At 47.1% G+C, this 27,484-nt stretch overlaps 1 protein-coding gene across 3 annotated transcripts in view; it reads left to right on the forward strand.

Moving 5' to 3' along the window:
* SUGT1 (SGT1 homolog, MIS12 kinetochore complex assembly cochaperone) overlaps nucleotides 1-27,484 on the forward strand; it is a 104,405-nt gene that overhangs the window by 16,958 nt on the left and 59,963 nt on the right. The window contains exons 1-3 of one of the 3 annotated variants that reach the window (XM_069970584.1): nucleotides 10,686-11,074; nucleotides 13,567-13,643; nucleotides 21,557-21,602. In XM_069970584.1, the coding sequence (XP_069826685.1) occupies nucleotides 13,621-13,643; nucleotides 21,557-21,602 (69 nt within the window). In that variant the 5' untranslated portion in view covers nucleotides 10,686-11,074; nucleotides 13,567-13,620. The other 2 variants (XM_069970583.1, XM_069970585.1) reach the window with 2 other exon arrangements.

The raw sequence follows: 27,484 nt of genomic DNA on the forward strand, positions 1-27,484 counted from the left end.
AAAGTAGCAGTGGTCGTGTTTGTCCACCTGAGACAATTGGGCATTTCTGTCATTCCCTACCTGGATGACTGGCTCATCAAAGCCCCTTCCAGGGAAATTCTCTGCCATCAGATTACATCCCAGTTCATACTCAACCTGTGGAAGTCTCACCTGTCGCCTTCCAAAAATGTGTCACTTCCTAAGGTTCCAAATAGACTCCTCTACCATGATATTGTTCCTTTCTGAAGACAAACTGCTCAGCCTTATGTTGGGAGTCCAGAGTTTCTTGGCCTGTCATGAGGTGTTAGTTAGGGTTTCCATAAGCATCCTAGGACATATAATCTCTTTCATAGATACAGTGTTAAGGGCCAGAGCCCATTTGTGGTCTCTAGAGATGAGCGAACCTCGAGCATGCTAGAGTTCATCCGAACCCGAGCGTTCGGCATTTGATTGGTGGTGGCTGCTAAAGTTGGATGAAGCTCTAAGGTTGTCTGGAAAACATGGATACAGCCAATGACTATATCCATGGTTTCCACATAGCCTTAGGGCTTTATCCAACTTCAGCAGCCACCGCTAATCAAATGCCGAACGTTCGGGTTCGGATGAACTCGAGCATGCTCAAGGTTCGCTCATCTTTAGTGGTCTCTATAGGACAAGTTTCCACTCCATTGGAACAGACAATGCAGAGGTCTGTACAAGCTGACATCTTTTTCTCTACCCAAGTAGGTCTCTCATGGAGGCTGTGCAAGAATGCTGTGGTCCAGCACTCAACTGGTCTTGACACTGATGCGTCTGGTGTTGTGTGGGGGCCTATTTGGGTTTAAGATGGGTCCAGAGGTGGTGGTTCAAGCCAGAGGTGGTGGTGTCTTCCAATGTTAAAGAGTCACTGTAGTTAAATTTATTTTTTTGCAGAAATCAATAGTCTAGGCGATTTTAAGAAACTTTGTAATTGGGTTTATTAGCCACATATGCCATTATCTGCATGTAAAAAGCCTTTTCCCAGGTCCCCCCCCCCTCCTCTCCTTAGGCCCCGTTCCCACTGAGCAAATCTAGCGCAATTCCGCAGCGGAATGCTGTTAGCCTCCCGCTCATAATAGGAGTCTATGGGAGGTGCGCGCTCCTGGCCTGTCCGCGCTGAAGAATGAACATGTTCATTCTTCAGTGCGGACACAGCAGGAGCGCGCACCTCCCATAGACTCCCATTATGAGCGGGAGGCTAACAGCATTCCGTGGCGGACAATTCCGCCGCGGAATTCCGCTAGTTTTGCTCAGTGGGAACGGGGCCTTACTGTTATCCACTCCTAATAAAGTTTGACACTACACCACTACATACCCCATATACCAATCCCCATATAAAAGTGGCGCCCAGCGTGTTTTCGGTATCAGACGCATGCGTTATTATTGCCTCGGACACCGAAACAGCCAGTGAGGATGAATGGGGTATCCTTTTTTCCTCCATTCATCCTCATCATCCAGTGACGTGTCTGGGGGTAGCGTAGCGTACGCTGCCCCCCAGACACGTCTTTTCCGCCAGTACCGTCCCAATAAGAGATGACGTTATGGTGTGAAATTCTACAAACTCTGTGAGAGTACCTCTGGGTATACTTACAGATTTAGGGTAGGTGCACACTGTTGAAAGGCGAAGGATAACCCTTTGTGCATTCCGCAGCTGGCACCCGCCGGTGGACTGAGGCGTGCGTCTCCGCCCGTGTCATAGACTCCATGTTATGCATGGGTGGATTCCATCGTCCGTCCAAAGAATGAACACATTGGACGGAGAGCGGAATCCGCCCGTGCATACAATGGAGTCTATGACACGGACGGAGACGCGCGCCCGCATCAGTCCTCCATGGCCTCCATCCTCCATTCCAGCCTCTAAATGGCGCTCTGTCCCTTTGGTGGCTTGCCCTGTGCCCATATGGAACATTATGTCCACATGTGGGGTATTTTCGTGTGGGTTTATTTTCTTTTTAACCCCTTGTGGAAATGGAAAAAATGAAGGCTAGACCAACATTTAGTGTAATTTTTAAAAATTTTTTTACTCTAAATCATTGATCTTGTTTAGATTTTTTCATTTTCACAAGGGGCTAAAAGATAAAAAAAAACACAAAATGTGTAGAGCAATTTCCCCTGAGTACGGAAATACCCCACATGTGGACATAAAGCGCCATTCGGGTGCAGGGTAAGCCTCCGAAGGGAAGGAGCGCCATTTGGTTTTTTGAGGCTGGATTTGGCTGGAATGGATTTCGAGGGGCCATGTTGCATTTAAAAGGCCCCTGTGTTGCAAAGACAGTTGAAACCCCCCACAAGTGACCCCATTATGGAAACTACACCCCTCAAGGAATGTAACAAGGGGTGTAGTGAGCATATGGACCCCACTGGTGACGGGCACAAATGTGGAACAATGTGGCGTGAAAATGAAATATTACATTTTTTACACTATAATGTTGGTCTAGCCTTGAATTTATCATTTTCACAAGGGATTAAAAGAGAAAAAAAAAAAACACAAAAAGTGTAGAGCAATTTCCCCTGAGTCCGTAAATACCCCACATGTGGACATAAAGCGCCATGTGGGTGCAGGGCAAGCCTCCGAAGGTAAGGAGTGCCATTTGGATTTTGGAGGTTGGATTTGGCTAGAATGGATGATGAACGCCATGTCGCATTTACAGAGCCCTCGTGCTGCCAAGACAGTGGAAACCCCCCACAGGTGACCCCATTCTGGAAACTACACCCCTCAAGGAATCTAACAAGGGATGCAATGAGGATATGGACCCCTTGATGACGGGCACATTTTTTCCACATTTGTGCCCATCACCAGTGGGGTCCATATGCTCACTGCACCCCTTGTTAGATTCCTTGAAGGGTGTAGTTTCCAGAATGGGGTCACTTGTGGGGGGTTTCCAGTGTTTTGGCAGCACGAGGGCTCTGTAAATCCATTCCAGTGAAATCCAGCTTCCAAAAGCCAATTGGCGCTCCTTCCCTTTGGAGGCTCGTGCTGCGCCCGCTTGGCACTTTATGTCCACATGTGGGGTATTTCCGTACTCGGGAGAAACTGCGCTACATGTTTTGTGTTTTTTTTTTGTCCTTTTATCCCTTTGTGAAAATGAAAAAAAAAATGAAGGCTAGAACAACGTTTTAGTGTAAAAAATACTTTTGTCTTTTTTCACGCCATATTGTTCGGAAAATCTGTGAAGCACCTGTGGGGTCCAGATGCTCACCGCACCCCTTGTTACATTCCTTGAGGGGTGTAGTTTTCTAAATGGTGTCCCTTTAGGGGTGTTTTTTAGGTTTTAGCACCCCAGAGCCTCTGCCAACCTGAAGTGGTACAGTCAGAAATGACCAAATATAACGGAGCCATTGAAATTCACTAGGCGCTCCTTTATATCTGAGGCTTGTGGTTGCGTTAAATAGCGCAAAAGGGCCACATATGGGGTATTTCTATAAACTGCAGAAACAGGGCAATAAATATTGGGGTGCATTTCTCTGGTAATAGGTTTATAATTATGAAAAATATTGGATTACAATAAAATCTCTGCACAGAAAATTAAAATTTTCAAATTTCTTACACACTTAGCTTTTATTACTGTGACTCCCCTAAAAGGGTTAAAAACTTTCTGGATGTGGTTTTGCAGAGTTTGGGGGGTGCAGTTTCTGAAATGGGGTGCTTCGTGGGGCTTTCTAACATTAAACCTGAACTGATCCCTAAAAATATCTGATTTTGAAATTTTACTGAAAATTTGCTGCTAATGTTTTACGCTTTCTATTGTCTAAAAAAAATGAAATATAGTTTAATAAATGTAAACAGTGAAGACAGAGGTCCGGGCACTCACCGATCTTCAGGAATCTTTATTCAGGCACAGTATACATCAGGGAAGGGAGGACAGGTGAAAGTGCGGGCGTACGCTACCCCAGGACAGCTGTTTCCCGGCTGATTGCCGCTTCCTCAAGCTAGGGTATCACGTGACTGCAGGGGGGAGGGTGCTTAAATAACAAAGCGTGACACTAAGCAAAACAAGTGATAAAGTAATAAAGTGACACAATGTTAAAAACAACACTACAGGCAGGCATTGAAGTCGTTGCGCTCATTAAGCCCTAAGGGGCCAGTGGCATTGAGTTTAGAGATCCAGAATACCTCTCTGGCAAGTAGTAACTTATGTCTGTCTCCTCCCTCTGGGGGGATATTAACCCTTTGCAGACCAAAAAATCTCATGCAATGGTCTGCAAAGGGTTAATATCCCCCCAGAGGGAGGAGACAGACATAAGTTACTACTTGCCAGAGAGGTATTCTGGATCTCTAAACTCAATGCCACTGGCCCCTTAGAGTTAATGAGCGCAACGACTTCAATGCCTGCCTGTAGTGTTGTTTTTAACATTGTGTCACTTTATTACTTTATCACTTGTTTTGCTTAGTGTCACGCTTTGTTATTTAAGCACCCTCCCCCCTGCAGTCACGTGATACCCTAGCTTGAGGAAGCGGCAATCAGCCGGGAAACAGCTGTCCTGGGGTAGCGTACGCCCGCACTTTCACCTGTCCTCCCTTCCCTGATGTATACTGTGCCTGAATAAAGATTCCTGAAGATCGGTGAGTGCCCGGACCTCTGTCTTCACTGTTTACATTACACATTCTTCTGTTGTACGGAGCACCCCGTTGGAATTTCTGTGTCACTGCATATCCTCCTGCTATCACAGCGTCAGTGGTGCCGACCGCATTCTGCTTTAGAGATAGTTTAATAAATGCTGCCAACATAAAGTAGACATGTTGCTAATGCTATTTAATATATAATTTATGTGGTATAACCATTTTCTGTATAAGCAGAAAAGTTTTAAAGTTGAAAAAATGCATTTTTTCGAAATTTTTCACGCTATTTTGTTTTTTTTCATAAAGATTCGTTATAAGTATCAACTCCAATTTACAAGAAATGTGAAGTACAATATGTCACGAGAAAACAATCTCAGAATCAGCCGGATAGGTAAAAGCATCTCGAAGTTATTAATGAATAAAGTGACACAGGTCATATTCATAAAATTTGCTCCAGTCCTTAACCCCTTAAGGACAGAGCCAATTTCGATTTTTGTGTTTTCGGTTTTTCCTCCTTGTGCTTAAAAGGCCATAGCCCTTGCATTTTTCCACCTAGAAACCCACATGACCCATTATTTTTTGCGTCACTAATTGTACTTTGCAATGACAGGCTGAATTTTTGCATAAAGTACACTGCGAAACCAGAAAAAAATTCAAAGTGTGGTGAAATTGAAAAAAAAAAACGCATTTTGTTTATTTGGGGGAAATGTGTTTTTACGCCATTCGCCCTGGGGTAAAACTGACTTGTTATGCATGTTCCTCAAGTCGTTACGATTAAAACGATATATAACATGTATAACTTATATTGTATCTGATGGCCTGTAAAAAATTTAAACCATTGTCAACAAATATACGTCACTTAAAACCGCTCCATTCCCAGGCTTATAACGCTTTTATCCTTTGGTCTATGGGGCTGTGTGAGGTGTCATTTTTTGCGCCATGATGTGATCTTTCTATCGGTACCTTGATTGCGCATATACGACTTTTTGATCGCTTTTTATTACAATTTTTCTGGATTTGATGCGACCAAAAATGCGCAATTTTGCACTTTGGGATTTTTTTGCGCTGACGCCGTTTACTGTGCGAGATCAGGAATGTGATTAATTAATAGTTTGGGCGATTACGCACGCGGCAATAGCAAACATGTTTGTTTATTTATTTACTTTTATTTATAACCTGGGAAAAGGGGGGTGATTCAGACTTTTATTAGGGGAGCGGGATTTTTACTAATAATGACACTTTTTTTTTTACTTTTACACTTATACTAGAAGCCCCCCTGGGGGACTTCTAGTATAAGTGCACTGATCTCTCATTGAGATCTCTGCAGCATAGATATGCTGCAGAGATCCATGAGATCGGCACTCGTTTGCTTTCGGCTGCTGCAGCCGGAAACAAACGAGTGCCGAGCCGGGGACGGCGCCATCTTGGAGCGGTCCCCGGCCGGCTTCAGTTACGGAGAGATCTCCCCACTAGACACCAGGGATGACGCTGTGTCCGGTAATCGGATGCAGCTGTCATGTTTGACAGCTGCATCTGATTACTGTATTAGCGGGCACGGTCCCGGGCTACAAGTGGCACCCGGGACCGCCGCGGTTCAGAGCGGGGTCGCCGCGCGGCCCCGCTCTGAACTCCCTTACCGGCATCAGGGCGTAAATTTACGCCCGATGTCGTTAAGGGGTTAAAGGGGTAGTGTGCGGCGCTCAGAAATTATTCACAAAATAACACACATTACAAAGTTATACAACTTTGTAATGTATGTTATGTCTGTGAATCGCCCCGTTCCCCGTGTCCCACCACCCCCGCACGTGTACCAGGAAATGTGGTGCATTATACATTACCTGATCCGTGTCGAAGGCCGTCCGCCATCTTGTGCCAAACATCATCGACGGACGGCCGAGTCGCTGCCGCCCGTCCCCCCTCCACCACGTCACAACTGTGCTCAGCCGCGATTGGCTGAGCACAGTTATGCTCAGCCAATCGCGGCTGTTGACGCGGCCACGTGATCAGCTGCTCAGCCGCAATTGGCTGAGCACAGTTATGCTCAGCCAATCGCGGCTGAGCATAGGATGACGCTGCAGAGGGCGGCCGGCATTCGGGACAGTCGGAGCTGTTCGCCGGCCGCCCGAAGAAGACGTCACTCGCTGAAGATTGGAGACTGGTGTCGGCACGTGACAGGTGAGTATAGCGCACCACACTTCCGGGTACACGGGTGGGGGTGGTGGGACACGGGGAAGGGGGCCATTCACAGACATAACATACATTACAAAGTTGTATAACTTTGTAATGTGTGTTAGTCTGTGAATAATTCTTTAACGCCGCACTACCCCTTTAAGGCCATTTCAGGCCCGGTCCTTAAGGGGTTAAGGACTTATACTTTAAGCCTCTGGTCCAGAAAGAGAGAGTTCTGGTGCAGTCAGACAGCCATAATGCCTTCTACTTTGTGAACAAACTGGCACCAGATCCTGTCCATAGATAGAAGTGACCAAGATCTTGATAAGTTGGGCAGAACAGATTCTTCAGGATCTACAGGGAATTCACATCAACACAGAGCAACACAGCACCCATCTGTTAAGTCCAGCAGAATAGTGTCTACATTAGTAATGTCACAATACCAGAATTTTGAGTTCGATACTCGATACCAGTTCGATACCTCGGAAAAAAATACAACCCCCCTCTCCTGACATCCTCTGTGCTGCTGTGACCTCCCCATAGATCAGCACACTCCTCTCCTGACATCCTCTGTGCTGCTGTGACCTCCACTGTAGATCAGCACACTCCTCTCCTGACATCCTCTGTGCTGCTGTGACCTCCCCATAGATCAGCACACTCCTCTCCTGACATCCTCTGTGCTGCTGTGACCTCCTCTATAGATCAGCACACTCCTCTCCTGACATCCTCTGTGCTGCTGTGACCTCTCATAAGATCAGCACACTCCTTCCTCTCCTGACATCCTCTGTGCTGCTGTGACCTCCCCTATAGATCAGCACCCTCCTCTCCTGACATCCTCTGTGCTGCTAGGACGCTGTGACCTCCCCTATAAGATCAAACCCCTCCTCTCCTGACATCCTCTGTGCTGTTGTGACCTCCCCTATCGATCAGCACACTCCTTTCTTGACATCCTCTGTGCTGCTGTGACCTCCCCTATCGATCAGCACACTCCTCTCCTGACATCCTCTGTGCTGCTGTGACCTCTCCTATCGATCAGCCCCCTCCTTTCCTGACAATATCTGTGCTGCTGGGACCCTGCGACCTCTCCTATAAGATCAGCCCCCTCCTCTCCTGACATCCTCTGTGCTACTGTGACCTCCCTATAAGATCAGCGCCCTCCTCTCCTGACATACTCTGTGCTGCTGTGACGCTGTGACCTCCCCTATAAGATTAGCCCCCTCCTCTCCTGACATCCTCTGTGCTGCTGTGACCTCTCCTATAAGATCAGCCCCCTCCTCTCCTGACATCCTCTGTGCTGCTGTGACCTCCCTATAAGATCAGCACCCTCCTCTCCTGACATTCTTTGTGCTGCTGTGACCTCCCCTATAAGATCAGCCCCCTCCTCTCCTGACATTCTCTGTGCTGCTGTGACCTCCCCTTTAAGATCAGCCCCCTGCTCTCCTGACATCCTCTGTGCAGCAAGGGACCAAACATTGTGTTTATTGGGGACAGCATGGGGGGGCAGTAGTGGATTATAATGTGGGCGGATTGACCGGGGGGTCCAGGTTGGGTGAACAGCGCAGGGCCCAGGGTACATTTAATCCACCACTGGGTACAGACTACAACCCCCACACTGCAGGGAGCTGGTAAAGGCTGCCAGGTCTGAACAGACAAGAGAGGGTTACTCTGCCTGGCAGGTCAGTTCCTGTCAGAGGGCAGGGGTGTAAGGGCAGGGATGTGGGGACCACACTAGAGGGCAGGGATGTGGGGGGCACACTAGAGGGCAGGGATGTGGGGGGCACACTAGAGGGCAGGGATGTGGGGGGCACACTAGAGGGCAGGGATGTGGGGGGCACACTAGAGGGCAGGGATGTGGGGGGCACACTAGAGGGCAGGGATGTGGGGGGCACACTAGAGGGCAGGGATGTGGGGGGCACACTAGAGCGCAGGGATGTGGGGGCACACTAGAGGGCAGGGATATGGGGGCACACTAGAGGGCAGGGATGTGGGGGCACACTAGAGGGGGCACACATCCCCTGCTCTCACTTACTGCGGTACCACTCAAAGCATGAGGCTTGTCAAAGCAGAGGGGAGGGGGGATTTGTAAAGGGAGTTTAAGGTGGAACAGACAACCTGAACCTAGGCCAGCAGGAAGATTAACCTTTGCTGCTTGCCAAGATTAAGGGTATATTCACACGGGCGGGCTCGCAGCGAGATTCTCGCTGCGAGCCCGGCAGGTCCTGTCAGTTCCCATAAACTACATACTTGCTGCGGTCTAAACGACCGCAGCGAGTATGTAATTATACCGCGCTTAACCCCTTCTACTCCCGCCGGCTCCCCCGCTGTAAGCAGCATACATTACCTGTCCTTGCTGCACGGGTCCGGCGTCCTGCTCTCCCGCCCGGCCAATCAGCGGCTGGGCAACACACTAATTGGCCGGACAGGAGAGCAGGACGCCGGACCCGTGCAGCGAGGACAGGTAATGTATGCTGCTTACAGCGGGGGAGCCGGCGGGGGCAGAAGGGGTTAAGGGCGGTATAATTACATACTCGCTGCGGTCGTTTAGACCGCAGCAAGTATGTAGTTTATGGGAACTGACAGGACCTGCCGGGCTCGCAGCGAGAATCTCGCTGCGAGCCCGCCCGTGTGAATATACCCTAAGGCTGTCTGTTCCACCTTAAATAAGCTCCCTTTACAAATCCCGCCTCCCCACAGGTCCGGGAAGCTCCCCCAGCTGTCAGGCCTCCGTTCCTCCGTGCATATTCATGTGTGCACACTCAGGCCGGTCAGGAAGCGCAGCCACCGAGAGTGTGCATACATGAATATGCATAGGAACAGCGCCCCAAATGGACAGAGCGAGCCGGCATCAGAGCCTCACCAACCTCACACTGAGAAGCGCAGCCCTCACAGCTCCTCACACCGGCTGCATTCCAGGAGGGACAGGAGGCTGAGGTGTGACAGGCTGCGGGTCATTAGCAGCGGGGGTCTGCTACACATAGTAGCCGACCCCCACTGCTTCTGGAGAGGCTCAGGATGGGTCAGATGCCGCTGTCAGTGTGACAGCGGCATCTGCACAGTTATATAGCCGGCACTAGCGATCACTGTGTGCCGGCTATAACTTATCCCTGCAGTGAGCGGAGGAAGGGGCGGGCGGGTGGAGGAGGAGGAAGTGACGCCAGGGGGCAGGGGGCTGTATTCAGAGAACATGGCCGGCGCTCTGCTAGCCGCCGGCAGTGTTCTCTGCTCTATACTTTATGTTAAGCTGCGTTATTAGGCAGCTTAATATAAAGTATCGATACCAGGAAATCTTTGCCCGAAATATCGATAGTAGTATCGATATTTCGGTGCATCGTGCATCCCTAGTCTACATATGGACGTGACAGCAGAGAGCACTGTGTCAGACTGGAAAAAATACACCACTCCCTTCAGGACATACAGCAGCTGATAAATACTGGAAGTATGAAGACTTTTTAAGAGAAGTGAATTACAAATCTCTGGCACTTTCTGACACCAGTTGATTTTACAGATGCTACAGACTGGACCTCAGAACTCCCGGAATCATCATTCATTATGATGCCAGGAGCTCTGAAACTGTTAAATTGCTGCACCCCAGATCCATAGAAAGGGTTGGATTGTTTTTTCTCCCCTGTTGCTTGGCTGCCTACTCTAACATTTCCTATTAGAGTACTTGTTGCAGTATGGACCTCTATGTCCCCTGTGAGTACCTGGGCACATAGATAGCCGCCTCCCCTGCAGCAGCCATATAACTCGGGCACTTTATACTACCATATACAGCAGAGAACGCTCATACTTACCTGAGGGGGAGGTCTAGCAAACTTCCCACAGAGGACCAGTTGCCCCTAACGACCAATCAGATTGCTTTAAAAGCCGGAATCTGGTTGTTTTGTGTCCCCACCTATAGTGTAGGAGACCCTCCATGTGTCAGCTCACCAATGATATGAGGTAAAATAGCTGCCGGCACACACCTGACACCGTCCTCACAGGTCGCCTTCACTTCCCTCAAAGACACAGGTCACAGTCAGAAACAGAACTTTGTTTCAGATTTACCACACGGCAGGTCTGACAAGTCTCTGTAGTCCCTGTATCCCTGGGTCGGTACCATCACGACTAAAATATGATTAAATTAAAAAGAGAAATGCCCAATTTTAAAGAAGCCGCCTATTAGGTGCCGCACTGCCCCGCTGTCACCCGGAGAGGACGGGCCCAGGAGCTGCAGAGTCCCCTCACACGGCTCAGGCGCTCTCTATCAGCAGGCGCCACTGAGCGCTTCCTCCTCCAGGCCTGTTGGTGCCGCTGCTGAGATACGAGCCGCCGCTCTGTGCTGTCACTTCCTCGTTGACAACCGTAGTAAGTACCCGGCGAATCCAGAACTTTCCTGGCTGAGCGGGGCGCTGTGTGCACTGTGTGTACTGTGGAGCTGCAGCCGGGCGCAGGTGGCGACACTCGGACTGTGGCTACCGGGCGCTATTGTGACAGGTATCAGGCACCGGGACAGAGGCAGCATGGGTAGGACTGGCAGCAGGGGCTGATGGGTGATGCACAGCTCTGCAGATCATTGCATCCAGGGACTCTGTCACCAACTACAGCCGCCTGCTGCTGCCGCTGGGACTTCTAGGACTACAGCAGCAGGGTGACAGGCTGGGGAAGGCTGCCGAAGAGCTAGATGACCAGTCAGCTGCTGCAGAACTACAAGTCCCAGCATGCTGTGCTTTCTTGTGGGTGTACCCTCATCTAGCAGCTATGTTGTTTAGGTTGCTACATTATTGTATTTATTGAATATTGAGTTATATTGTGTATTTGTTGCATATTGTGTGTAAATTGTATATTGTGTATAGAGAAGCAACAATGATGCAGAAGCCACAAACCTGCATCAAACAAGCCTGAACTCAGTGGGGAAATGACTGACAAATTATTTATACTTTAAGGCCTTATCCGCCCATTCCGTCCTCCAGGGATGACACAGACATGGAACTCTTGTAATGGACCTCCCCCACCACACACACACACCAGCATCTCTAATATGATGCCGGGAGCAGGAATTCTGTATAAATATGTATGCCGTGGTCATTCCAGCGCCATGTGTATTCATACAGTTTCCCTGTTCCCGGCATCCTATTGGAGATGTTGCTGTGCGGGTGTGGTGGGGGGTATTTCACAATAGGCCTTCCATGTCATCCATTAAACTCGGAATGGGGTAGTAAGGCCTCTCTTAACAGTTCTTCAGATCGGCATGGACACATGCAGGTCCACACTAGGCAGTTGCCTATGCACCCATATGACACCCAGTGGCTTCCTGCATGAGTCCTATAGAAATTAGCTTGTCCATGGAATTCATTGGGTGTTGTACAGTTGACTTTGCAACCTGATTGCCCAACATAGATAGCAAACTGCGCTCACTTTGAGACTGCTGCACTGTACTACAGTAATGGACAGCCTACTCCTGGGTACTGTGTCTTATAATAAGAATATACTGTATATGGGGAAGGGGACCAGGAACTGTTGAACTTAGACAGCCCTACAGCTGCCAGTACTAACATTGGTGGCAGCAGAAAGGTCCATGTCTCCCCTTACTACTGCAAGTTGGTATGTAAAAGAAAAACAGTAAAAGAAAAACAGTACTGTTTGTTTTTTTCCGGGGTATAAGACAACCCCCAAATTTTCTAGATAAAATATAGAGTTTGAGATATACTCGCCATATAAGAACACCCCTCTTCCAATGCACGCCAAATAAAAATGTATGAAAAACATCAGACAGCAGCAAGATCTGAGAGGCAGAGAAAGAGGTACAGTAATACCGGTAGGATACAAGGGCGGACCAGACGGGTGAAAGAGGTGTGTTTTTCTAGGCACAGCGCTACTCTGCCGTATCCTTTTTCCATTCCTCAGACTCCTGCAGCTTTCTCGTCCCTTTATACGGTCGCCGCATACAGTGGGGATACTGACATTTTTTAGCTACCCCCATCGTATGCAGTGACCACAATTTCATCAGTCCTGTTCCAAAGTTTCAGCACCCGCCCTATAAGATGACACACAATGTCTTTTTGTGGCTGTATTTTGGTCGTCTTTTGGACAGCTGTCATTTTGAAGCAAAAATACAACCGTATCATGCAAATTACATCTGAAAAACAGACAAAATATAAAATAGTATTTCGAGGACGACACCAACATTGAAGAACAGTGTGGGCAAAGTCCTGTCATTAGACCGATACATATATTCTTCTATAACATACTCAAGTACTGAGAGAAGCCCTTTGATTTGCTCACAGATCACAGCTACTTTGTGTGTGTGAAGCAGGAAAGGTCCTATCTGTTCTGCTCTCTGGTGCTCCACTTCCTCCCTCAAGAGGGTTGGGTGCATGTTACGGAATCACACCTACCCAACGCCAAGCATAACAGGTAGGACCTTTTCTCCTCTCCGCATATCCTCTTTAATAACGGAGTGTCCAAAAAATAAAAATATTATTTAGCTTGAAACTGAAGCTGATAAATATGGCCTCTAGAGGTTTACTCCTTTGGGCACGTTCACACTGTGGAAAACAGGCGGACATTCCAAGTGGAATCCCCAGGTGCCCTATACATAACATTGAGACAGTAAGGCAGACAGAATTCCGAGCGGAGTCCGTGGCCGGGATTCTGCTTGGAATTTCCACCTGTTTTCTGCAGTGTGAACAGGCCCTTTCTCCCCATTCAGATTACATTCATTTGGCCAAGCTTGCATGTGGGGATATGAGCAATAACAATGTAAAATGTGAGGGTTTAGGGATTGTTACATGAGTCTTTTCACGTATGATCATCTTTCAGTTGTTGTAATTTTTGTTTTGTAACTTTTGTGCTCTTAGTGTTTGGTTGCGGTAATTGAATAGAAGTTTATATCGTGGGTAAAGTCCGGTACAATGACGGAAGCTGCAGAATCTCGGTGAGTAACTTCACTTATCGCTGATGTAAAAAACAAAAACGGTCTATGTTAATAGGTCATAGGTTTCTCAACTGAAATTAAACAGACCTAGTTAGAGGAAAGCAGTCAATCCTGTCCTTTTGGGATAGCCACTCCTGCTTCTGTTCTTTCTCTCTCTCGACCTCTTACTATCAGTAAGTAAGGGAGACAGGTTTTGTGAATTGTGTTACATTAAAGATTGTTGGCAGAAAAAGTCTGTTCTTTTAGTTCTTCCCTTATTATTATCTTAGGACAGATGTATGTTTATCCTGGGCAGGTTTAAATATTGTAGATTTACCAATCACATCTGCTGGAAGTTTGTTCCAAGCCTCTACTACTCTTTCAGTAAAGTCATTTTCTCACATTGCTTCTGATCTTTCCCCCAACTAACCTCAGATTGTGTCCCCTTGTAATTGTGTTCAGTTTTTTTTTTTTTTTTTTAATTTAAAACACTTTTTAACACTTGAACTTTATTCAGGTCATTAAGATATTTAGAAGTTTCGATCATGTCCCCCCTATCACCACTTTTCTCCAGACTATACAGATTTAAATATTGAAATCCCTAGGTCTTTCCTGATATGTTTTGTGCTTCAGACCATTCACCACCAACAGTCTATAAAGCGGGATTGTAATCTCCCTTTTCCTACTGGTTATACCTCTAGCTGCCCAGCATACAATTTGCTTTCCCCACCGCCTGGTTGCACTGGTGACTTATTTTTAGGATATTAGAAATCACTACGCCTAAATCCTCATGATATTTAGAGTGCATTATTTTACATTTAAAATCAAGGAAGAAGAAATGGCTTAAAAAATAACCTATTATAGTGGTGCCTTGGATTACGAGTATAATTTGTTGCAGGACTGTGCTTGTAATCCAAATCCACTCTTAAACCAGGGCAAAACTTCCCATAAGAAATCATTGAAATGCAGACAATTGGTTCTACACCCCAAAAATTGATTTTTTTATTCCGAATAACATGTAAAACAAATGAAACAAACATTTATAAACAGCTGAATATGTGATACTATAAGTTACTGTACAGTATAGCAATCAGTATGTGGTGTATAATGTATAGTAAGAGCATAAACCTGAAAAAACAGCAGGAATTTGTAGATACAGGATGGAACTACAGATCCCCATAATGGCGAGGATGGGAAACACAAGGGCTGACAGAGACTGCAGGTAGCATGCGGGATGGAGCAGGACATATGTGGGCACAGTCTGGGGCGTAACTAGAAATGGCTGGGCCCCATAGCAAACTTTTGATTGGGCCCCCCCCCCCCCCGGTGCTGCAAATGATGACGGCTCAGGGGGCCCAGTGTATTGCAGGAGCAGGCCATGGGGCCCCCTGATGCGGCGGGCCCCATAGCAGCCGCTATGGCTGCTATAGTGGTAGTTACGCCCCTGGGCACAGTATAGCAGTGCTCTCTGTCCGTGGAGAGAGGGGTTACAGCTATGAAGAGATTACCTCCACAGTCCTGTCCCCTGATGCAAGCCCCAGCCTGAAATGGATCTGCTATGATTTTGAAGGTGATGGAGACTTCCTGGGTCAGAGTACAGAGCTGTAGACCACCCTGTGCAGACTATGCCCCTCCCCCTCTCCCCCTCCCACCCAGTACAGGGAGCTCTTAAACCAAGGCAATCCAATCTTGGACCAATAATGATCTCTGGAGTGCTAATAACCACAAACACAGCAGTCAGTCATGAGGCACCCTTGACCGGTATGGTACATCTATTGCCATGCAACGTCACACCAATTGTAACCAGTCTCTACTCAGAATATACACCATTTAATGGGTACTATGGGAATCGGGGACCTGGGGTTGTGACATTGCAGTTCCAGCCAGCCAATCTGCGTCAGACTTTATGTATGTACTTGGCCTGACTTAGCAGAATTAGATACCTTTTGTATGGGCCCTTGATTGTAATGTGTATTTAGGTACATATGTGTGTGTGTGTATGTATGTATGTATGTGTGTGTATATATATATATATATATATATATATATATATATATATATATATATATGCAGCTGCAGCAGTAGCTTTATGCTGGAGAAAATTAAGTTTGATCCCCGGGTGCGTGGCTGGGAGGGGGGCGGGAGGTAGTCACCTGGGAAGCTCCCTTCCCATGTCTAGTCACCGCTCTCTCCCTGTCAGCATGCTCGATGGGGATGTGGGACAGGAAGAGGCGCCAGTAACAGGCCTCTCTGCCTGTAACTCATCCCTACTAAACGCAGGGACTAGATATGTGCAGGGATCTGCCCAGATGTACTACCTCATACCCCTCTCCTTGCCACGCGCTATGGGATTAAATTTTATTTCTCCCCTCACCTTTACGACGGCACCACAGGAGTTAACTCATGCCCTAGGGACAGGAAAAGCACAAACACGAGAGGTTAAAAGCCCCTCCCCTTCCCACTAGCACCAGTGCTTTTCCTGTCCCTGTAGGGCAGACACGAGAGGTGGGGGATCCATGGTTAAGATGAGAAGATCCCCCTGTTTGAAGTTTTATTTTCCCCTTACCATCAGGGATCGATCGGGGTTTAGCCTCCTTCCTTCCCAGGAAGGCGGCTGGCTGATCTTCGGATCTTGGGTAAGGGATGGCCCTCTTGTTCTCCTCGTGCCATCCCTTACGTAGCGGGGCGCGCAGAGCGTTTTCCATTGCTGCGGCCTCCGGACCTATCCTCTGTATACGCACGTCCCGGGACTGGTCGTGGCAGGCGCTGTGGCCTAGTGGTCGGGCGTTTGCAACCAATTTCTGGCCGCAATGTACGGGTGTTCGGCGGAGGTGAAGCCTGAGGCCTAGTCTTTCAGCGGTGCCTTCAGTGGGGGTGCGCTGACGCCACATGCCGGAAGAGGCAGAACTTCCGGTTTTCCGAGGACGCCGGGCAGCAAGTCTGGAAAATCTGCAGAGTTGTGTGTCATCTGTCTTCTGAGGTCTGATCCACTGCATCACCTATGAGGAATCCTGCTGCAGACTAGCCTCCTCTGCCGGTGGTAAGTGTGCCAATTAAAGTCTGCTACACTTGGGGGAGATTGCTAGGGGTCAGTTTTTGTATAGTACCAATTGTCCCAGTTTCTATCTCCCTCTCCTCTTCCCTATACCTTTCAGGGTGGTATATAATTACTCTATGTGGGCACCAGCGTGCTGTCTTCACCTTGGTGCTTAGCACTGTGATATAGATAAATAGATTTGTATAAAAGCTTTTGCTCCTAGCTTTATTTTTGTGAAAAGGAGCTACTCCTGTTAGAAGATTTATCTGTCACTATGCGGGCCTCTCTCCTTCATTAAGAAGAACATATGCCCATCCTGTTTTTAATGTCATCATTATACAAGCCAGTTCTTCCTTCCTATCTGTTGGCTCATATAATGAAGGATGGTATTGCAGCTACTACACCTATTGCTATAACTTCTTATGGCTTCAGCTGCTTCCAGCGTACTGGGGGTACCTGCTAAAATCTAGGAGTCACAGGGCCTTTCCTTTGCTTCTAGGTTTCAGTCTTGTACATTATCTGACTCAACTATTTGAATCCAGTAACTTATCTATAGACTTATCTGCTCTATCCGATTTGATACACAGAGTCTAGGGAATATTTTCCCATTTGATCTTACCTTCTCCAAAACCTGGGGGAATGAGATTTGGACACCCAGGTGGTTAGTTACTAGTAATCACCTTGCCATTTGTAGGCTCTTCAAGCAATGAGGGTTTGTAGAAGTCTTAGGGTACAAACACACACGGCTTATATGCTGCGTATTTACTGCTGCGATACGCAGCAGATATGCACCATATTAGATCTAAATAACTGAACACAGTATCAAATCTGCTGCGTATCTGCTGAGTATCTGCTGTGTGTGTTTGTACCCTTATAGACTATTACTTTTCTCTTGCTGCTACATGGGTTCTTGTGCAGTACATATGGGAATCAATCAGAGGTGACCGTCAAAATAAATAAATGTATAAATATATAGGTTCCCTCTGGAGCACATTATATATGCCAGGAATTGGGTTCTACCTTTTCTGCCATAAGGCACTTAAAGAAAAGCTATATGTTTAGGCCTAGGGTCTGACAATCCCATTCTATGCAAGGTCTGCCCTTGATAGTATCTGGAAAATTCTTCTGTTATAAGTAGATCTTCAGTAGTTAAAGGGATTATCCAGCACTACAAACACATGGTCACTTCCCCCCTACTGTTGTCTCCAGTTTGGGTGGGGTTTTGAAACTCAGTTCTGTTTAAGTAAATGGAGCTTAATTGCAAACCGCGCCTGAACTGGAGACAACAGTAGGGGGAAAAGTGGCCATGTTTTTGTAGCGCTGGATAACCCCTTTAAGAAGTAATGGGTGCAATATAGCATCATAAAATTGAGGAGTATTATAGTACTAGGGCAAGGAAGGTCACTGGAGCTCTCCCGAGGTCTCCCAGGACTACACCAGGTCAAGGTCACTATCCTGGGGGGGGGGAACCTGGAGTTCAGGAGGCTTGGATGTGTGTCACCCAAGACAGCTGGATTCTAGATTTTATTCTTCCAGGGCTTAAACATAAAGTTATCTTCTCTCCCCCCCCCCCCCCCCCCCCCCAAATATTTCCTTGTCTGCCTAACTTCTCAGCTTTTTTAATCGGGGCTGTTCTACAGTGTCTAGAAGCTGATAATGCCCTGTGTTGTGACCCCTGTCCCAGTGCCAGGGTTGGGGAAGGGGCTCTTTTCAGCTGTTCCTTATTTAGTAACTGAATGGAACATATAGGCTAGTATGAACCTGAAACCCATCAAATTTGTCTGATACAAAGGATTCTAGATGAAATCCATGTAGTCGACTACTCCACTTAATCCAGAGGATGCTATGATAGCATTAATGGACTTAACAGCCACATATCTTAAGATTCACATGGTTTATCATAGCAGTCAGTCCATTCTCACGAGTGAAGGGTGTCTCAAGGAGGAAGGTCCAGATTTTATCCCTCCATTGGGTCTGCCTCTGATTTATTCGCAGATTGTCAGGACACAGAGGTATAGAAGTTCTTTCCAAGAGACGATCCGGTGGCAGTGGATTTACTTGAACAGCCTTGATTCCCAGTTTTATATACATTTCTCTATCTTTGGCTCATTCCTGGGACACTACGGGAAATCCTGACAGGGGAAACCGCTGTCATTATCTGGTACCATTTCGGCCAGAAGGTAAAGTTAGGCCTTGTACGGAGACGGGTCCTGGAGCCCTCTGGGTTCTTTCACTTTTGGATTTGAGCCTTCGCCTTCTACTTCATCAGGGACCAGTTCCGTCCGGATCTGTCAAGACTCAAGATGTCGACCTGAATCCTGAGTCTATGTTAAGGAGCAAAGGCCTCTCTGAATCTGTGATTTCTACAGTCTAGAAGAATAGGAGACCGTTCTCTCCTAGGATATATCTGAAGGTATCAGGTCGGCCACTCTAAGGTTGCATGTTGCAACCTTATCTACTATTTATCATTATATTTATCATGAATCCTAGATGTGTTTAGAACACATGAGGAGCGCTTTAAGGGTGCGTTCACACGTACAGGATCTGCAGCAGATTTAATGGCGCAGATTTGAATCTGCAGCAGATCCGCAGCAGATTTTATGGCTTAGATTGGATTTGCTTTGAATCTGCAACTTCAAATCTGCTGTAGATCCTGTACGCGTAAACGCGCCCTTGAAGACCTTAATCGTCTATTTTGGAGTACAGCCTCAAGTTCCTGTTCTACGTACAAGACAGTTTTCCTGTGACCATAATCTTAGATAAGATGAATCCAAGACCCGCACACTGACCCTTACTGTCTTTTCCAGAGGGACAGAATAGTGTCATACTGATCCTAATTTGTTTCCATGGTGGTATCATCTTTCGTTGTCTTATGACCATTCTGTAACAACTCCAAAGATGATTAAGGATGGAAATTTTATTCCTGGATCGTAGGGAAACGGTAATATAGTTCCTAGAATCCTGTAACACCTGGAGGAAAAGATCAGGTTGATCTTCATTCAATTCCAGAGCAAAAAAATACTGAAGAGGTTGCCAGCAGTTGTGGAATCAGGAAGGCTGTATGTGACTTACCTTTTATCGTCATTGATCAGGGCCCTTTCATTCAGGGCTATATTCACTTCTTGGGTGGAGAAGGCTTACACATCTTTAGATCAAATTGCAGAGCTATCACCTGGTTTACTACTATTGCCATGCATCACAGTTGGCAGTTTCAGCTCAGTGAAGACCTGGCTTTGGTGGGAAAGGTCTACAGGCTGTGGCCCCGCCCTAAGGGAAATTGTTGGCTTTTCTCCTGTGGTGCCGTCGTGAAGGTGAGGGGAGGAAATAGTATTAGTCTTACCAGTAAGACGTTTTCTCCAAAACCTTCACAACGGCACCAACATCCCTCCCTATTTTGTATTGCTGAATATAACAATCACGTGGTGCTCAGAAATTGTTATAATGCACTGGTGCTAGTTGGAAGGGGACGGGCTTTTAACCTCTTGTGTTTGTGCTCTTCCTGTCCCTAGGCCATGAGTTGTGAAGGTTTCTGAGAAAACGTCTTACCGGTAAGACTAATACTATTTTTCTCAATTATAAAGCTGCTGTTGCAGCCACAGCCGGTATGTGCCACAAGCTGCAGAGCAGATTTATACAGTGTTCAAGGCAACCAAATCAGCCAAAGCTTATGTTGTGGACATTTCATATCTTAAAGGATTTCTTTGTGGTCTCTCCCCTCAAAAATGCATGTTATTGTTGGGGGGCAGTGCCGTAGGGGCACGGCTTAATGGCTGTGGAACCCCACATCTCTGCCCACTTTTGCGCTGTAGGCTCTCTATTAGCTTGTGAGCTGTCCCTAATTGTTCATCCCACCTCCATAGGCTTGAATAGGCAGTGTAAGGGCCCTTTTACACAGGGCAACAATATTTGTGTAATAATGACAACACAGATCCTTGTAATAGTTTCATCGGCTGATTGTTGTCTCTATCATGGGGGGATCGTTTCTTTAGATCCAGACCTAAAATCATTGGGCATCCTGTAGTAGCAATGCACAAACAACAGCCAGTGACTGTGTAAAAAAAAAAAAAAAATCCTACATAGCTGTCCAAGCTCCCTGACCTGCTAGTCTCAACCCCTTTCTGGCACTGTCTGAAGTTGACAGGCCGTTAAGCCAATCAATGGGACAGTGCCGTGGTACTGTCCGGATGATTGGCTGAGTGGCCATTGACTTCATACAGTGCCAGAAGCGGGCCGAAGCTAGAGGTCTGGGTGCTTGGAAAGCTATGTAGGAGTTTTTTTTTTTTTTTTTTTTACATGGGCTGCACAGACATTGCTAACAATGTCTGTGCAGCCCTTGCTGCCCGATTATCTAGGAAATCAGTGTTTAATTACAGAAAGCCATTGGGCAGTGTAATAGGGCCCTTACACTGAGCAGTAATCTGCAGAATCAAGCTGATTCGGCAGATTATTCCTCTCTGTAAAAAAGACAACGATCAGCTGAAGAAACAGTCACCGTCTGATTGTTATCTTTTAACGTGGTAGTGATGCACGGCTAATGCTAGGGTGAAGAAAATAATAAAGATTATACTTACCAGTCCAGGCTTCCCTGGTAATCTCCGACCTTGTTCCTGTGTTCTCTACTCACCACATCCACTTTTGAGGGAAGCCGCATGAATACAGAATAATATATTTTATTAGGCAAAAGAGCTTCAGAGAGGACAGAGATGATTTGCAGCAGGAAACTACTGCATGCTTCTCCATGCTTGTTTTCATGAAAATCCAGGAAAATAAGCCCCTCCAAAAAAAAAAAAAAAAAAAAAGTTGGGTAAACTGGTGTAGTTTGCGCTATTCTGCTATGGTATATTATGTTAGCAGTCCTCTCAGTCATATTTTACTTTGTCACTTTTGAAATCCACAGGTTTTCTGATGGTTACATCACTGAAAATCCACAAAAATCATTAGAGGTAAGGTCCTGTAGATTAATTTACATAAATTGTTATTAATATAAGAATACAGTTGTGATTTTGTTATAAAAATATTTGCTCCTGTTACGAAAAGTGGACTGATGGACAGGGATAAGCATCTACAGTGGTCTGAAAAAGTATTTGCCCCCTTCCTAATTTCTTAATCTTTTCAATGTTTCAGATCACCAAACACATTTAAATATTAGACAAGCATAACACAATCAAGTTCTTTAAAGTAATCCAAACCTCCAGGGCCCTGTGTGAAATTGAATTGCTTCCCAAACAACCAACCACCCAAGTCTGTGTTCACACATGCAGTAACACTATGAAAAGGCAATGTCAATGCATCATTTAATTGCAATAATTTCTTTGCAGTGCTGCATCATTTAACTGCCGTCCAGTCGTCCTTCATTGCGTTAGCATAGTAAGACTCCAGCGTGTGTGAACATACCCTGAGGGGGCCTTCACATCTTCTGCATTTGCAACAGATTTTACCCTGCAGGTTTCTTGCAGTGAAATCAGCTGCAATACTGATTTCTATTAAAGTCCTTGGCCCTCCATTCCCAAAGTGGAATGGAGACTTGTAAAAGTTAACTTCTTAGCTCCCGACACCATGCTTACCTGTCTGCAATCCACTGGCCTGATCCCACATGCTGCTCTAAGTTCCTGCTAATGACAGCCTGCTCAGCCAATCACTGCATTGTCCTGCTGAAGCCAGTAATTGTCTGAGCGGCCCGTCACTGAGCAGGGACCCAGTGAAGCATAGAGAAGCATGCTGGGGTTACGCAGTCAGATAAGCATGGTGTCTGAAGCTAAGAAGTAAATTTTTAGTCTATGGCACAATACATTCTTGCAGCGAAATAAAAATCCCCTGCAAGAATGGAGTGCCATAGATTTTAAAAGAAATCGGTATAGCGACAGATTTCACTGTAAAACCCGTGTTCTGCTGTGATACGGTAGGTGTGAATCGTTGTTTTTTAGCAGAAAATCATCCGCCGCTGACCGTGTATCACTTCATGTAATAGGAGGTGTGCGGTCGGCGGCCAATGAAAGTGTGGGGTGTCCTTCTGGCTTCTCCCAGCTCACCACTGCTGCCACTGATGAAGCAGTCTCTGCAGTGACAGGCCGCTTAGCCGATCATTGGCCGTGGTCACTTCAGAGACATGGCTGCAGGGAATGTGGGAAGAGGACGCAAGGAAGCCGGGGAGCAAGGAAAGTTAAAGTTTTAAGCTTTATTATGGGATATAATGTGTGTATGTGTGTAGGGCTGGGCGATATGGGCCAAAATCAATATCGCGATTAATCGCACATGTAGCCGCGGTAACGATAACTGAACGATAATTATGACACGCCCCCTTTTGCAAACCACACCCACTTGCTATGAAAAACTGTCAATATCAAAAAAGTAAAAAACTCACTGAGCATGACTATACAGGGGTGGCGGACAGGGGTGTATGACTATACAGGGGTGGCGGACAGGGGTGTATAACTATACAGGGGTGGCGGACAGGGGTGTATAACTATACAGGGGTGGCGGACAGGGGTGTATAACTATACAGGGGTGGCGGACAGGGGTGTATAACTATACAGGGGTGGCGGACAGGGGTGTATAACTATACAGGGGTGGCGGACAGGGGTGTATAACTATACAGGGGGCGGATAGGGGTGTATGACTATACGGGGGGGGGTGGACCGGGGTGTATGACTATACAGGCGGGGGGTGGACAGGGGTGTATGACTATACAGGAGGGATAGGGGTATATGACTATACAGGGGGGATAGGGGTGTATGACTATACAGTGGGGGGGGGGATGGGGGTGTATGACTACAGGGGGGGTAGGGGTGTATGACTATACAGGGGGGACGGACAGGGGTGTATGACTATACAGGGGGGATAGGGGTGTATGACTATACAGGGGGGACGGACAGGGGTGCATGACTATACAGGGGGGATAGGGGTGTATGACTATACAGGCGGGGTGGGCGGACAGGGGTGTATGACTATACAGGCGGGGTGGGTGGGCAGGGGTGTATGACTATACAGGGGGGAAGGACAGGGGTGTATGACTATACAGGGGGGGGGGACAGGGGTGTATGACTATACAGGGGGGGCGGAGAGGGGTGTATGACTATACAGGGGGGGGGACAGGGGTGTATGACTATACAGCGGGGGGGGGGGGACAGGGGTGTATGACTATACAGCGGGGGGGGGGGGACAGGGGTGTATGACTATACAGAGGGGGGACAGGGGTGTATGACTATACCGGGGGGGGCAGACAGGGGTATATGACTATACAAGGCGGCGGATAGGGGTGTATTACTATACAGGGAAATGTAGTTCCCTTAGTAACAGTACAGGGCTGTAGCATAGGAGGAATGAATGGGCTGCAGCAGGATGTCTCCTATAACTTATCCTGCCTGCTGCAGCCCATTCATTCCTCCTATGCTACACTCCTGTACTGTTACTTAGGGAAGTACAGGACAGCCGCCCCCAAATGCTGCTCCTCCAGCTCTGACACGCGGGCGTCCCTGCACACACAGGAAACATGGGCAGTGTTCGCCGGCCGGGTGTGTGGGGGAGGAGCCTCGGAGGGGAGAGGTGGGGGGCCTCGGACAGGACGGGACTGGACCGCTGGGGGTGGGGTGGTATCGGACAGGTGAGGAGCCTCAGACGGGACCGGACGGGTAAGGAGGGCGGGCGCTTGGACGGGACTTGCGGGGGGCGAGGCCTTCTTACACTGCTGCTCCTCCACCACCTCCCGCTCTGATATTAGCGCCCCTGCACATAATGTACAGCGCTAATGCCAGGCGGCGTGCGTGTGTGCGGGGGGCGCTCTCACAGGATGGGCGCAGTGAGGGGGCACTCTAACAGGGAGATAGAAAAGCAAAAATACCGCAGATACCGTCCTGGCTAAGTTGAGGTCGGTTAACCGACGCCAGTGACGGTATCGGTATTTTTGCGGTATACCGCCCAGCCCTATATGTGTGTATATATATGTGTGTGCATTCACGCTTCATCAGATCCCACAGCGATTGTGGTGAGTAGTGCCGATGCACATTCTAACACTTTTTTTATATTTATATATATATATATATATATATATATATATATATATATATATTTTAGAGAGAGATATGCAGCAATCTGTGAACAGACATTGCTAACGATGTCCGTGTAGCCCTTGCTGCAAGATCGTTAAACTGTGTAAGGGCCCTTGCACACTGAGTATAAAGGCTGAATTTACAAGTGGAGTCCGCAAGGCGGATTCCACTCGAAATTCAGCCTTTCCTATTACTTTAATCTGATTTTTTTTTTTTTTCTTCCGTCTCTCCTCTCAAAGAATGAACATGTTCATCCTTTGAGTGGAGAGAAGAAGCACAAGAGAAATCCCATTGAAGGAATAGGAAAGGCAGAATTTCGAGTGGAATTCGCTGCACAGACTCTGCTTGAACATTCAGCCTCTTTTACTTAGTGTGCAAGGCCCTAATAGGCTGGTTAAGCATGTCCTGCTCTAGAAGAACAGCGCTGGCATACATAGAATACAGCCCTCATACTTCTGCTTCCTAATGGATCCACTTCTGGCTTTCACTCAAAAAATGCATTGGCAGTTTTCTAAAAAAAACTGCTGTGTGAGAAAGTAGCCTAAAGGTTAAAATGGAATGGGGAATATGGTAAACGAGGGAAACAATTTTGATGGCCTTGTAATAATGGAGAATGAAGGAATCTATCAGCGGTTTTCTTTTTGTAATCCTTTGCTTTAATACAGGCTAAACCCGGCCATGGAGTAGAAATGTGCAAACTCTAAAGGTCCAAATCAGTCAGATTTCTCCCCGTGTAATAGAGACAGCAATCAGCATGTTCAGAGAGAATTTTCCATTGATGGGAATTGCAGTTTTGCAACAGCTGAAGGGTTGAAGGTTCTCCATCCTATGTAATAAGAGATGTGTGGCTGACTGTAAAGAGAAGGACTACACGTACATTGCTAGCGATGTGCATACAGCCCTGGCCGTGTGATTGTCAACCCATGTAATAGGCTTAGTAATTGAGTGCTGATCTAGCAGATCAGTACTTGCTTACTTTGCATTTCAGGCTGTGTAATATAAGGCCTCAAAGGGGTACTTCACTCAAATAACATAACACATAACTTTTGCTGTTGCTGCCCATGGGGAGACTTATAATTAATTCCATACATGTTATCTATTCAGTCTTCTACCCTCAGTTCTGACCCTGCTGCTTTGTGCTAAAGACAAAGAAATCTGTGTGTGAGCTGTTCTCTCTCCATCTCGCCCTCCTCCCCGTCCCTTCTGGCCGGCTGTATATGGGACTTCTTTAAATCAGCCATCTCAAAAGTTAGGGGGGATGAGGGGGTTCAGAGCACAGACAGAGAGACCAGCTAACACACAGTTTTCTTTGTCTTCAGCACAAAGCGGCAGGATCAGAACTGGGCGACGGAAACTGAATAGATAAGAACATGTATGGAATTGTTTTACCATTGGCAGCAACAAAGGAAAATTTATGTTTGAGTGAAATACCCCTTTAACACTGCTTTCAAAACCATTATTAAAGGGGAACCTTTGATAGCTCTCTGCTGATAGCTCCCTATAGTGCCCGGGGCACTGAGGATAAAGGTATGTCTCTTGCTTTCATTTTCTGTGCTGTTCCTGTGCACTTCTAATGCAGTGCTTTGTACAGTAAGGCCATTGGGAGGACTACCCCGCCCCAGAGAGCCAAACCGGCCCACTGAAGTGATAATCATTAGTAGGGACTGGCTGGCCAGGGGGGGATCAGCGCTCTGGGGGCAGGGTAGTGCTCCAAATGGCCTTACCATACAGAGCACTACATTAAAACTGCACAGGAACAACACAGAGGGTGAATGTAAGAGGCATACCTTCAAGAGTGTGAAAATCTTTTTTTTTTTTTTTTTTTTTCAAATCAACTGGTGTCAGGAACTTACTTCTATTTAAAAAATCTCAAGTCTTCCCATACTTATTAGCAGGGGCTGGCTGGCAAATTTTAGCCTGGGGGGCAGGTACACAGCAGTGGCCCATGAGTAGCCGGCTAGCGGCCCATCCTTCAAGGACCACTCTGGTCCTTACCTTTTATTACGCTCCCCACATCGGTGCGAGGAAGGTAGATGCCACCCACTCCAATACTTCCTCCAGCGGCAATGTTCTCACACTTCGGATAACACATTGAGCCCTTCCATTCATTTGTAAACAAGGAATTCCTACTGTTCCCTGTGAAGGGGTCGGAAGTCACTTTCCTGTATAAGTCTATGGGACGGCTCAGCACTGACACCGAACCATAGTCCCATAGACTTACATTGACAAAGAGACTTCTGGCCCCTTCACACAGAGCAGTAGGAATTCCCTGGTCACAAATGTCCAGAAGGGCTGGAGACATTATCCAAACTGTGCTGCTGGCAGAAGTACAGGCCCGGGTTATCATCCACCATCCCTGCACTGATGTTGGGAGGGTAATATTTGGTAAGAGCACAATTGTGCTGATATGGTTTTCAGCTGCACAGTATAGATTTACTGTGCATCTCCCCGAGGCTACCAACCACTGAGTATAAGATGCTGGGAAAGCTGGGTGACCTCCATTACACTGAGTACAATACAAGATGCTGGGAAAGCTGGGTGACCTCCATTACACTGAGTACAATACAAGATGCTGGGAAACTGGGGTTTCTGTATTTTCAACATAGTCATTTTTCCCTTCACATGATCACTTTTGCTGTCAAAATTCCCCCGCCCCCCTCATGTGCGCACCCCCTATTAGTAAAAATAATAATAAACATGGGATGCTGTGTGTGTGTGGAGGGGGGGGGGCTGCAGGGGATGCTGTGTGTGTGGGGATGGAGGGGGGGCTGCAGGGGATG

The sequence above is a fragment of the Dendropsophus ebraccatus genome, chromosome 5 (assembly GCF_027789765.1).
Source record: "Dendropsophus ebraccatus isolate aDenEbr1 chromosome 5, aDenEbr1.pat, whole genome shotgun sequence".
NCBI classification, from domain to species: Eukaryota; Metazoa; Chordata; class Amphibia; order Anura; family Hylidae; genus Dendropsophus; species Dendropsophus ebraccatus.